Source organism: Podarcis bocagei (genome assembly GCF_964188305.1).
Source record: "Podarcis bocagei genome assembly, chromosome: 15".
Classification (NCBI taxonomy): Eukaryota; Metazoa; Chordata; class Lepidosauria; order Squamata; family Lacertidae; genus Podarcis; species Podarcis bocagei.
This window is the reverse complement of record NC_138141.1, coordinates 40,931,560-40,945,713: the sequence shown is the minus strand read 5'-3', so window position 1 is coordinate 40,945,713 and position 14,154 is coordinate 40,931,560. Positions and strand designations below refer to the sequence as shown.

The following is a 14,154-nucleotide window of genomic DNA, read 5'->3' as shown; positions in this document are numbered from 1 at the left end:
AAATTTGTTGGAACCAAGACTCCCCCATTGGATTTCACCATTGGAAGTGATGAGTGTGAAAAAGATAAACATGAGGGGGAGGTGGATAACTTATGGAGAATTGACAGTAAGAGGGGGGGGAATGGAAAATGAAAACTTATGAAGAGGTGAAAGAATTTGTTTATGACTGGTTGCATTACTATCAGATCAGTGAAATGTTTAAAAAAGACTGTAAAATGTGTGGATATGAAGGGAAAGAATCAAAATTTCAAATTGAGGTATTGAATAATGAATATAAAAATTTGTCAAAAATGTATAAAATGTTGCTGGAATGGCATACAAAAGATGAAGAGGTAAAATCGGTAATGATACATTGGGCCAGAGACTTCGGTTATAACATACAATATGATGACTGGATGAAATTATGGAATGAAAGGTTAAAATTTACGGTGTGTACCGCATTGAAGGAAAATGTAATGAAAATGGTTTATAGATGGTACATAACGCCAGTAAACTTGGCTAAAATGTATAAAACATGTAACAAGTGTTGGAAATGTAAAGAAAAAGAAGGAACTTTCTATCATATGTGGTGGGAATGTAAAAAGGTGAAAGGCTTTTGGGAAATGATATATAATGAATTGAAAAAGATGTTGAGATATACATTTGTTAAAAAACCAGAGGCCTTCTTATTAGGATTGGTAGGAAATGAAATTAATAGAAAAGACTGTAAACTTTTCCAATACGCAGTAACAGCAGCAAGAATACTTCAGGCGCAAAGATGGAAGCAGGAAGAAATTCCAACAGTGGAAGAATGGAGAATGAAACTGACTGAATACGCAGAATTGGATAAACTGACTGGGAAGATTCGTTATCAGAAAGACCAAAAGTTTATTGAGGACTGGGGGAGATTTACAGAGTATCTGAAAGGCATATGTGATATACAGACAACGCTTGTTGGTTTTGAAGAGTCTCTGTGAAAAATTAATAAATATTGTAAAAAAGAAGTAAGTGAAAGGTAGAGGAATGGCTAAAGGCAATAAGTTTAAAAATGTGTTAACAATAGAAACTTTAACGAAAGATTGGCAGAGAAATTGAGGGAAGTCAAAAATTAATGACTGTGTGATTAAGAATGAGTAGATTGTATAAAAATGTTTGAAAAATGAATAAAAATTATTTATATAAAAAAATGAAATAAGCTAGACCAAGAGAAAAGCAGAGGAATGAATCACAGGGACTGAAAGTCAGGGAAGCTGGAGCGTTCAGCTCACCCTGCATCAAAAACCACATGAATGGGTCAGGTGCACGGCAAAACAAAAAGGGATGCTCACATTCCATTGACAGAATGTGTGAACATTTGGACAACAAGCAACTAGGATGATTAGAAGAGATCAAAGTGGGAGGGTTAATACACAGGATTTTGTACTTACTAATCTGTGGTGATGGCAGAACCCGAGCAGCTCGGACAGGGCCGTGTCGGATGGAGTAAAGTTCCTGAGCCTCGCCGCTGATCTGTGTAACAGAATAAATAAGCACAGACACCTTAACAAAGGCTTTTCTTGTCCCTTGCTTAGCATTCTAAAGCAGCTTCAATGGTTTGTGTCAATAGTGTTTGCTTGTGTGTTTTTTTAAAAAAAGAACTCCAGAAAATTAAAATAATAGTTCTGATTCTCTTGTAATCTGGGTGGGAAAATAATTATTTATTTATTCTATCATTTCCCCTGATGAAAAGCTCTTTCCACAACAACAGACACTGCAACAACTGAAAAATCTGAGAGTCCAATACTGGCTTATGTGGGGCTATAGGTTTGTTTTTGTTCTTGTTTTATTATGTATTTTGTGTTATATTTTATGCTGTGAACCACCCTGACATCTACAGATGATAAATTTAATAAATAATAAATATCAACCATTATTTTTGGCTTGCATGAAAAACTACTAGATTACGATGGCTACATGTTTGCTCTGGGATTAGAGGCATTATGGCATGTATATAGCCAAGTTATACTCAGAGCAGACCCACTGAAATTAACGGGTGTAAGTTGGGCATGTCCACTGATTTCAATGGGTCTGAATACGATTAACACTGGATACACACTGGATACAACTCAACTCCTCTGAATACCAGCGAATAGAGGTCACGAGCAGGAGAACCTTCCCATAAGCATCTGATGCACAACGGTAGGAAACAGAATGGTGGACTAGACAGGCCTTTGGCTTGATCGAGCAGGACTCTCCTTACGAGAAAGCTGGAGTCTCTTTCCCAAGTCCCATCGGCACTATATATTTAAAGCGGGTGGTGTGTGGTCTCAACCACTGAGCCTCTTGGGCTTGCCAATCAGAAGGTTGGCGGTTCAAATCCCTGCAATGGGGTGAGCTGCCATTGCTCTGTCCCAGCTCCTGCCAACCTAGCAGTTTGAAAGCACGCCAGTGCAAGTAGATAAATAGGTACCACTGCGGTGGGAAGGTAAATGGCATTTCTGCGCAGTCTGGTTTCTGTCATGGTGTTCCGTTGCGCCAGAAGGAGTTTAGTCATGCTGGCCACATGACCAGGAAAGCTGTCTGTGGACAAACACCGGCTCCCTCAACCTGAAACCCCATAGTCGCCTTTGACCGGACTTAACCATCCAGGGGTCCTTTATCTTTACTTTTACCTTATATTTAAAGCAGATGTATTCCCCTCACAAAGCTCCAGTTCCAGCACCCTTAACAAACTACAGTTCCCAGGATTCTTTGGGATGTTTAAAGTGCTATGATACTGTTTTACATATATAGTGCCATTGTCTGGAGAATGTAAGGAGCTGCAGGAGCCTCTCCCGCTGCTCAGATGAGGCCAAGGCTGTTTTGTTTTTCCTTCTCTAAACTGCAGGATAAAGGAGCGTTCCAAAAAAAGGGGGAACTGCCAAGGGCGCTCACACCTAATAAGCAGATCTGCAGACCCCTGCTTTAATTAATTTGGTCATTAATGGAATCCTAGAAGAGATCAGTTCAGGGTTAGTCGAGGAATAATTCTTCCAGACTTCCTGTAAGCGGCTCATCAGAACTGTTTGGTAATGGATCCGATACGGAATGTCAAACATTCTGGGAAAACGGCAAACATTACGAAGCAATGTGCCAAATCGAAAAGAACTTAAAACAGATGTAATGAAGCTAAACCTCTTAAAGCCAACAACATGCTGACATAGAGAGAACCCCAGAATAAATTTGGCAAAGCAAGCAGCATACAATGTCAGGAACCAGGTGGAGGCTGAGTGAAAGGGGTTACAAATCCAGAAATACTAAGCTGCAAGTCCACACAAACTTCTAAAAATGTTTCTAAAAACTCATGGAGGATACAACGATCAAGGGCTACTAGCCATGACAGCAATGTTCTACCTTCACTGTCAGAGGAAGTATGAGAAGGTCTCTTCTCATGTTCTTAATGATTACATATGCACCAACCTTAAGCAGAGCTAACCTTAACCCAGGTTCCTTCTTGATGACAGTTTTCAGAGCAAACAACTCATATGCAAAGCAGGGAACTTCACCCTGGCTTCTGACACTTTTAAAGACCCACTTTACTTTTGTGGTTGTAAGTCGTTTTAAACTGTTTTTAATATTATGTTTTAATGTTGCAACCTGCCACTAACCTAAGGAGCTCCAGACAATCATGGAGGAAGGAGGAAAAAACAAAATGGCTACTAGATCCCCAGTTCCCAAACTTGCCAACTCTTCAGAGACTCCCAGATGGAGTTTGTAAAGAAACGTAATTAGAAGAACAGACGAGGGGAGGGGGGGCACTTTAAATTGTTCAAAAAGCACCTGTGGCAAAACAGAAACCTGCTCATCATGGCTACCATTTTGGACACATTCCACCTAAGTGGCGAATCCCCGGTGGAAACTCCTTTTGTAAGCATCTACACGCAGAAACACTCCTTTGCCTTTCAAAAAGCCAAGGACATTCTGAGACAGGTTTTAAGAATGAGATATGAGGGCTTAAAAGCAGCCTCAGGTGTTCCTTGCCACAGAAGGGCAAGCCGACAGCCATCACTGCAGGCAGGGGACTTGCCAGCTCCGGCTACACAAGGAACGAAGTCACTGGTCCATTGACTTTAAAAACACAAGAGGCCTGCATCTGAGGCGCAAGGAGCCCGTTTGTCAAACCTAAGTGCAGCATCACACCCACCCCATCTGTGTGTGAGAGAGAAAGACAGAGGGAGCTGAAGTTGTGCCTTCTGTCCCTTTCCCAGCTGCAGCCGGTATTTTAAGGAGGAGGAAAAGAAGATGATGAAGAAAAAAAGAAACACTTCATTTGAATCAATGTCTTAATTCCTGATGACAGGCTTTGTTGTCTGGAAGCATACCAGTTTGAATCCATAACAAACAAACACAAAATGGGATATTATTCCCCTTACTGTGCGAACAAATATTTTCCGACCATAGAAAATAACTTACATATGGGGAGGGAGGGAAGAGAAAGAGAAATATAAATAAATAAAAGATGAAGAAGAAAGGCGTGACAACCCAGAAGAGAAATCAAAACTGGGAATTCAAGCGCTGGTACAGAAACAGATAAAACACGATTTTGCTTGCACGGGGGGAAATGTTGGTTTCTGAATCCTCCAGATTAATGTCAAGTATGCTCTAAAATATTAAAATACACTTCTCCCCTACCCCCAAAACAGAACTGTTAGAACTATAGTTTACCCCACACAGAGCTACACTTCCCAGTGCCCTTAGAAAACTACAGTTCCAAATATTCAGCTTCTCCTGCCTCAGGTTGGTGCTATAGGGGCCCATTTCAACATTACAGCTTCAGCACAGAGGATGTCAAGATGGGCTTCCTTTGGGATATGCCCCACTCAGCAGTCAGAAGGCTTTAGAATTCTTGGGGCTTCCTAACACAGTCGCCGTATCCAACCTCCTGTCTCCAGTGGCAGCAATTCCTAAAAGCAATCATTCATTTATTTGCCTGCATTATTGACAGGGAGCCTTCTAGGGAGAGCCATCACAAGGCAATGGGCAATGCAAGCGTAAAGTCAATAGGATGAAAAGTTACAAACGTCAGTAGGATTTAAAAGACCCAAAAAAAGAAGAAAGAAAGAAAACCAAATGCAAAATACAGAACGGAGCCAGCAGCAGATTGACTGAAGTACTGTAAAATCAGATGGCTTGACAACAAAAACCCTCGGGTTGGCCCAAGACATTTTGCTGTGTGGTGAAAGGACAAATGTTACATCCACAGCAGTGATGACAAGGCATCCTCCCCTCCACCAGAGGGCAGCATGCTAGCTTGGGAGGTGCAAGACACACACAGCTCTGTCTAGTCCATGCCCCTCAGTACCTGCCTCATGCTGCCTAACAGTAGGGCCAGTCCTGTCTGTCCAACAAAGGGGTGGCTGGTTAAAGGGCAGGAAAGATGCTTTAATTTTTTTCAGTCAAAGAGCCATCCTCATTATTTCGGCAGGCAGGGTTTTAAAGGCGCCACCAAAAATTGTCGGAGCCTCTGTGATGTCTTCAAAATGTTGGCAACCCTAATAATCCGAGTTGACAAGCGGCCGTTGTTGCTGTCCTTTTTTTGCGCAATGGATGAAGTTCTGAGCCAGCTCCACATTTTAATATTCTTTGATTTCACTAATGCAAGACAACGGCAAGGCGTTTGTTGTCTTAAAACTGAAGACTTTCTCCAGACATGTTGAAAAGAATGAAGCCTTTGGCGAAGCATGTGAACAGCACAGCTTCAATGACCTGGTGCAGATGCAACACTGAGCCTGAGGGACTCTGGAACTCCTCCGACCTGGCGTGCCTAAGAGTGAATCTCCTGTACTGCCCGCCCCCCGCAAAAAAAAAAAAGACACAACACCACTGACGTTAACCGCTAATGACATGCTCTGTCTTCCTGGTTCAAATCTGCCCCCAGTTCAAATTCTACCCTCTCTGCACAGTAACCATATTAACCTACCTTACAGGGTTGTGGTAAGAACTGCCAAAATAATGTACATAAGGTACAGGGAATCTGTGGCCCTCCAGATGTCACTGGACTACAACTCCCATAATCCCTGACTACTGGCCTTGCTGGCTGCTGAGAGTCCAGTGACATCTAGGGAGCCACAGGTTCCCCTTCCCCAATGTGCATTTAGAAATCTGAACTCTCAGAGGAGCTCTAGAAAAGGTATGGAGAACTGCACCTTCCTCGTTTATTTCACTGCTCTCTCCCTGGGAAGAGCAAAGCAGCAGCAGCAGCAAAGGGCACTATGTGAGGGTGCAAGCACCATGTGCACATTTTGCACTATGCTTTGGTTTACTAATGCAAGGCAACAGTAGGGTATTTGTTCCCTTAAAAACAGAGACTTTTGTATGGAGTTGGGAGGTGGTAGTGGTTAGCTTTAACCACAGCTAACATCGGTGTCAGCGGATTCCTTAACCCCAGTTAAGTTGGAGATGGAGCAAAGTGAGTCCTGATGTTACACATGGACTGGCTCAATATACACAGACTTGGAGTGTGTGTGTGTTGCTTAATATTTACAGAAGTATAGGATCCCAACAACTTTTATAGAAAACATTTTACCATGTTTCTCTGGTGATCTTATTTGTGAAGCATCAACACTGCTAGGATGACATCTGACTGTCTGTAGCTGAGAGATCTGCCATCTTGCAAGGCTTTTGGAGGGCCAGAAGCTCAAAGACTGCAGCCTTTAAGACATAATATACCTGTATGCTCCTGTGCCTTGATTTCAGCTAAATCCATTCAACAGGTTTCCACTTTTCCCCACAAGAATAAAACCAAATAATAATGCCCACTTTTATCCCAAAATTGGCACGTACTTGACACTGGACAGGGCAGTTCTGGGTTGAAAAAGGACATAATAAATGCCTTCTGCCAGATTCAGGACCCTCAGCACAACTTCTACATTCACTGAGGCCTGAGCACACACACAAAGGCCACTGTTGAAGCCCATATTACAATACATTATATTGAGGAAGACATGGGGAACCTGTGGCCCTTAAATGTTTTGAACTACAACTCGCATCATCCTTGACCACTGTCCATGCTAGCTGATGGGACTGATGGGAGCTGGAGTCCAACAACATCTGGAGACTGCAGGTACCTCATCCCTGAATTAGGTTATTGTATTACTATTATGGCTAGCCCAGCCTTATTTGTTTTTTAACGTTGTTTGTTTTGTTTTGTAATGTATCTGTTCTGTTACAGACTCCGCTAACCCAGAAATAGTACCTCAGGTTCAGAACTTTGCTTCAGGATGAGAACAGAAACCGTGCTCTGGCGGCGCAGCGGCAGCTGGAGGCCCCATTAGCTAAAGTGATGCTTCAGGTTAAGAACAGTTTCAGGTTAAGAATGGACCTCCGGAACAAATTAAGTACTTAACCCGAGGTACCACTGGCACGATTTCTGTTCTCATCCTGAAGCAAAGTTCTTAACCTGAAGCACTATTTCTGGGTTAGCGGAGTCTGTAACCTGAAGCGTATATAACCCGAGGTACCACTGTACTTCCATAAGAGACAGCCACTTTGAGGAGAAGCCCATTTGAAGGAGAAACCAGTTCCAAACGTTTTGCTGCTGGTCCTGCTGCTATGGCAGGATGGCGAGGGAAAAACCACCAAAAACTAAGTTCTACTCAGAGTCGACCCATTAAAACTGAAGTTAGTCATGCCCATTACTCCCAACTGGCTTACTCTGAGTAGGATTGGGACTGGATAAAAACTTGAACAACAGTGCGATCCCACATTTCACAATTCATAAGCCATACCCTGCACCACTTGGGATGATTTCATCCCATTTCCCTTCTTCAAAAATGCACCATTTTCTTTCTTTTTTTATTTAAAGATGACTTTAAACCTCCCCACCCACCTTTTCCCCTGCGGGTGAGGAGGGGGAAATGAAGGGAAAGTTGTTGAAATAAACAGCTTCCTCCTCCCCCCCTTTTTTGTGCATCATAGATTAACACACCACACTTCAAAAAATAAAATAAATCTCCCGGGCTGTTTGCCGTGCCCAACCGCTACCAGAGCCCTTTGAAGCAAATCTAAATGGGATATTCCATTTGCAAGTAACACTTTGGTAGTCAAAAGATCTTACTCTGAGGGGGATTTAATGCAAAACCACTCAGACTGGAGAGAGACACACCATCAGAAAGGAGGGCCAAGAAGTGTTTCCAAGCCCATGTAACACCATTATGGAGGGTGTCGGCTTAGGAACTGTCATAAACACTTCATAATCACTCAGACACAAACCGGGTTGCCTGGAGCACATTAGTTTATTAAGTGCTGAATAGGTGTCCAGCAGAACAGAGAACTAAAGCACAAGGCTATAGATAAAAGGGGGAAGTTTGCACGCACTATTAAGAGGCTTGGGGCATTGGGGGGCTTTTTGGGTGAGCGGGAGGGTTTCTAAATATAGAAATCTAAAAGGGAAGCACCTCTGTACAGTTACCAAGAACAGATAATAAGACAAAACTCCTCATCTATAGATACCTAAAGTGTATCTTATCACAGGAAGGGGGCATGGATTACTTTGGTGGCTTTTAAATACTAATCAGGGGAACCCCAAGGCTTATTATCTGTAGGAGTGATGCTGTCAGGTTGGGCTTTGGGACAGAGGTCTGAGGTCCCTAACAACAGAATGAGCAGGAGGGCTGGCAAATCACAGCAAGGCTTTTTAAAGTAAGTGAAATAATGTGCACGACCAGCTAAAACTGGGGCCTCCAATAAGGCCATTTAAGTCCAGAGTCCAAACCTGCCTAACTGTACCACCAATCACAATAGACTGGCATTCCTGAAATGGCTTCTACACCACTACTGACCTTCCTCCACAAAACACAGCTGCGGGATTATGTCCGACTCTCAAATTATGAGGCTTGATAGTGAAGACCAGAGAGGCTGGGCCATGTAGATCAATGGAAGGGGGGGGGAACCTGTGGTCTTCCAGGTGTTGTTGGACTCCCAGTTCCCATCAACCAGCATGGCCAATGGTCAGGGATGATGTGAGTCCAACATCTGGAGGGCCACATGTTCCCCACCTTTGAAGCAAATTGACCCTAAATCCTAAAACACACTCTGTTGCATGCAAGGGGTTTCCAAACGGACATGAGAAAGGTTGTTCTGAAGGTGGAACCTTTGCAGCCCATCAACTGGAAGAAACAGCTCCTGAACTAGGGACGGCTCGGAATTTATCAGGAGCTCCTCCAAGGGAAGACTGAGCACACATTGAACAAATGGTCCTGAAAAAGACAACTTGCCTGCCAGCTTCTCCTGCCAACACATAGCCATAAGGGAGCACATGGTGCATTCTGAGGCACACTCAGTGTACACGGGGCAACTATCTGCCCTGGGTCTAGTAGGAAAACAGGAACACAGAAACCCCAGCAATGTGCAGAGGTTCTTTAGCTGGCAATGTGAAAATGATTTTATTGCTGGACTGTAAGGATGGGGAAGAAATCTGATTCAGTTTGCATTTAATGGTTAATCTACTTAAATTTCCACTTCCTGAAACTGAAATGTAGTCGGCCTTTGAAGTTCTAACTTCTCTGAGTTTTGCAATGCAGCTCTCCAGCTAAATAACACGCAGAAAAATGCATACACCAGGGGAAAGTGTGCAGAAAAATCCATATATGAGTAAAAACAATACATTTTCTGTTGTGGGTGGGGGTGGATCTTGAAAAACAAAAACAACCATACATATAAGGAGAGATCGGCATTAAAATACTGAGGGTTTTCATGAGGCCATAAAAAAAAACCCCAGCAGATTGGTTTGCAAATGTGCAGAGCTTAACTTAAGAATACAAAAATAAGAAAACAAGAGAAATAGAAATTGACCGATTCTGCCACCCTCCTGCAAAAGAAGCGTCTCCTCAAGTGCCAGCACATGACACAGAATCTGTTTAACATCATCCCTGCCTTCCCCCGTCTCTGCTGCAAACCATCTTCCAAAGTTTGTTGCCACCAAAGCTGCTGATGCAGGTCTCCTGTTCTTAGCTCGGTATCATAGCGACACCTAATGCCCATTCCCCAAAACATCACTCTTTGTGACAGCACAGCACTCAAAGGATATAAAGACACTCGTTCTCGTTTGACACACCTGACAAAATATTATGAAAAGCAGTAACTGATTGAAGAACATTAAAATAAAAAAATAAAAAACCTGCAGGGTTAATCCAGAGGCTTATATTTTCCTTTTTCCTTTTACAGGTTTTTATTGATTTTTATACAAATGCAAATGCAAGAACCATTAAACACTTACCTAGCAGTACATATAACAGTGTTTGTTCTATGAACTGAATTTAGCCATTAGCTTACTCATTCAATGTTCACACATATTACTTAACATAACCTCTCCACTGAGAAGATTGAATGGTTGGTGTAACAAGGTCTTGATTGTGGTCATTAACTTACGCTAAGTCACAAACGAACAATCACACCCTAGACCAACCCCAACCTCTCTCACCGCCAAAGGAACACAAGCGAATAGCAAAGAGAACCTTCACAAGCAATGCTGACACAAAACCCCACACGTACATTAAGCAAACTAGAAAGATAGACACCCGACCCCATCTCCACTCACTATTTCCCTCTCCACCTTTCCCCCTTTTCTTTCTAATGTAACACTAATGTCTCAACAAATGAAACTGATCTGTTGAAAATGTAACTTGAAAAAGTAGACATTGCACATACCTTTGTAAACCAAGAAAACTTTAATAAAACATGCTTTTAAAAAAAACTTATGCTGAGGAAAGGGGTCCATGTTTCTTGGGAGGTATCTCTTTTTATTATACCTTTAATCCCTCTCCTGTGTCTGGTGAGATTCTCAGAAATTGCTGAAAATCCAAGATATAGCCAAGATATGTTCAGGGGTATTTCAGACTGGTTGTTCCATTGTTGAGCTATTGCTAATTTTGCTGCATTAAGTAAGAAGTCTTCTCAGTTATCTGTGGTGCAAGCTGGAGCCCAAGTCTATGTCTAAAGATGGTAGGTCTAAGGCAGAATTTGGAGAAAGAGGTTGGCTTGTAATTGCGGATTTAATGGAGAATACTTAATTCCAAAAGTTTTTTACATTCAGAGAACCTCCTTTAGTGCTTTTGCTTGGCTGGAGTGTGTTTCAGCTATGAACATGCCTCTTTGATTGCCTAGACAGTGAGGTGTGTATGTGTGTATAGAAATCCCATGGCTCAGATGCAAAGCCTGTATCTTCTGGGAGTTGTGTGTTCAGTTTTGTCAACCCAAATACTTTTTAAATTATTATTACAGCGGGAATTTTACCTCATTCCTGATTTTATCATTCTACCTTGAATTTTATTTTCATTGTAGTACGTTTCTCATACACCACTTAGAGCCATCTGTGAATAAGCAGGGTATAGTTTGTCAATGTAAAGAAAGACGAATGTAGACTAAAGAACATAAGAAGAGCCCTGCCGAATCAGGCCAATGGCTCATCCAGTCCAGCATCCTGTTCTCACAGTGGCTGACCAGGTGCCTATGCAGAACCTGCAGGCAATCAGGGCATGAGTACAACAGCATATCAATGAGGTACTTACAGGTATGCTCCATATCTGTATCCCATCACTGTAGCCAATCATGAGCAGCAAAGGAGGCTCATTGCCAGTGCTGTGCATCTCGTGCAATTCTACATTCCTTGAGGTATCTAAAAGGTCCAGAAGAAAAACCAGAAGTCACAGTGGTGTAGCATCAAAGCAAGGTGACTCTTACACACACATACCCGGTTTAAACATTCTGAGCAGCTAACAACAGACGGAGCTTGGCAAATGCTGACATTTACCCAGAATTCTGGTAGGACAGATGCTTTGCATGCACAAGGTCACAGGTTCAATCCCTGGTTGTGCTGGAAAAGTCTCCCACCCCGTCTAAAAACCCTGGAGAGCTACTGCCAGGGAGTGGAGACCAGGGACAGCTGAAGCGGTGCCCAAAGCTGAAGCGGTGCCCTCCGTGGCAGCTAAAAAAGCCAATGCAATTCTGGGCTGCATCAATAGGAGTATAGCATCTAGATCAAGGGAAGTAATAGTGCCACTGTATTCTGCTCTGGTCAGACCTCACCTGGAGTACTGTGTCCAGTTCTGGGCACCACAATTCAAGAAGGACACTGACAAACTGGAACGTGTCCAGAGGAGGGCAACCAAAATGGTCAAAGGCCTGGAAACGATGCCTTATGAGGAACGGCTAAAGGAGCTGGGCATGTTTAGCCTGGAGAAGAGGAGGTTAAGGGGTGATATGATAGCCATGTTCAAATATATAAAAGGGTGTCACATAGAGGAGGGAGAAAGGTTGTTTTCTGCTGCTCCAGAGAAGCGGACACGGAGCAATGGATCCAAACTACAAGAAAGAAGATTCCACCTAAACATTAGGAAGAACTTCCTGACAGTAAGAGCTGTTCGACAGTGGAATTTGCTGCCAAGGAGTGTAGTGGAGTCTCCTTCTTTGGAGGTCTTTAAGCAGAGGCTTGACAACCATATGTCAGGAGTGCTCTTTTTATTGTCCTTTTTATTGTGAATTCACGATGGTATCAGGACAGTTATACATGATGTTTGCATTTGCAAAAGGTTTGGCCTTAGTGCTATGTTGAATACAACTGATTGCTATGAAACATCAGCAAAAATGTAAAAACTGGGTTGTGTAAGTGATACTAATCTGAAAGTGCCAGGTCTTAGCAAACCACTGGAAGTATAGAATTGGGGCCTGCTCCTAGTGGATGCCTGCTAAACATCATATGGGGGGGAAAGCCGCAGATGCTGAACAAGCAGGCAGTGGGACATATATAGAAGAAGGTAGGCCATGATATATCCAAGTCCCCAAGATGTTTAGAACTGTAAATGGTCAAAGCCAACATCTGGAATGACTGGCAACCCAAGAACAAATATAGAAAACAGGATAGTGGGTGGGGAAAGACGTACCATTCAAGTCAGAATTTTCAAATCTGACCCATACAATTTTCTCTTTTTCTTCTGTAGGAGTTGTACCACTGTAGGCCTATAAGGAAAAAGGGAATGAGGAGAGAAAATTGTCAAAATATTATTATTGCCTACCCATGATGATAATGCACAAAACAAGCTATAACAATCTACTAATCCAACCTGTGGGGCTTGCAACAAAATGTTGCAGTGTATCCTCCTAAAGAAACAGACAGCTATTTCCTTCAGGCAGGGCAGGCCATTCCACATGCCATTTTACTTTTCCAACACTCTCATTATAATAGAAGTACTAAGTGTGCTTAGTCCTCTTTATTCTGTGAGGCTTTCATGGGCAAAAGGGGCTGCCCATTTAGACTGATTTTAATTTTAGATGCAATATTGGAGTTCAACTCAAGGAGGCCAATATCTTCTCCTTGTCTTGCAGTGGCCCCGTTTTGCCTAAAATCCTATCAACACTCACCATGTTAAGTTTGATATTAAGAGGAGTTTTCAAAATACAACACAATCAAGCCATTAGTCATGGGTCTACTCTGCCCAGAATTTAATTGACTAAACTGTTGGAACACGACAGCCTTAATAGCTGTATTCTGCATGTTTAACTGCAATCTGTTTTAAGTAACCTACTCTGCTCTACTGTTAAAGGAGAAAAGTAAGGGGGGGGGGGAAATACACCAGTCAGCATTACAAAATACCTGTACTTACCTGTGGTACAACATCTTGCAGAAAGGTAACAACACTTTCCATATATGACTGTTCTCTGTATACCCAGAAAAAAAGAGAAGAAAAATGAAAATCCAAGAATACTTCATTTTACTTGTGACATTTTATGCCACCTTTGAAGGACTCAAAGTGCTCCCCTGTTTCATCTTCACAACAGCCCTGCGAGGTAGGAGAGGCTGAGGGATAGTGTGGCTGTAAGATAGGGAGCAAGCCTTGTCTATGGGAGGCTAAGATTTGAGCTATACTGAAAACTGCCACATGGGAGGAGAGACTGCAAGATTACTGTTGTGTTTAACCTTAACTCTAAAAGTCAACAAAGTAGTTAATGGAGCAAACATGAAAACTCAAATAAAATGTTTTGATATGGACTAAGATATGAAAGCCAAACTACCTAGCAGCAGATCTCAATATTATCTATCTACTCAAACAATAAAATATATTCATGACAGCAAGTTAATGAGAAATTAGATAAAAGAACCCAGTGTGTTTCAACCTAGCAGATCTTCCTCAGCAGAATAATGATCAATGCACTTCTACAGCA

The 14,154-nt window shown here is 42.4% G+C and overlaps 1 protein-coding gene across 7 annotated transcripts in view; it reads right to left on the bottom strand.

Annotated features, from left to right (window-relative positions):
* The window catches only part of BCAS3 (BCAS3 microtubule associated cell migration factor), a 470,437-nt gene that overhangs the window by 448,990 nt on the left and 7,293 nt on the right, over positions 1 to 14,154 (bottom strand). For all 7 annotated transcript variants that reach the window (XM_081172929.1, XM_081172926.1, XM_081172924.1 and 4 more), the window contains 4 exons: positions 13,596 to 13,650; positions 12,876 to 12,951; positions 11,505 to 11,611; positions 1,407 to 1,488 (listed from right to left, as the gene is read on the bottom strand). In XM_081172929.1, coding sequence (XP_081029055.1) covers positions 1,407 to 1,488; positions 11,505 to 11,611; positions 12,876 to 12,951; positions 13,596 to 13,650 — 320 coding nt within the window. The remainder of the gene's footprint in view (positions 1 to 1,406; positions 1,489 to 11,504; positions 11,612 to 12,875; positions 12,952 to 13,595; positions 13,651 to 14,154) is intronic.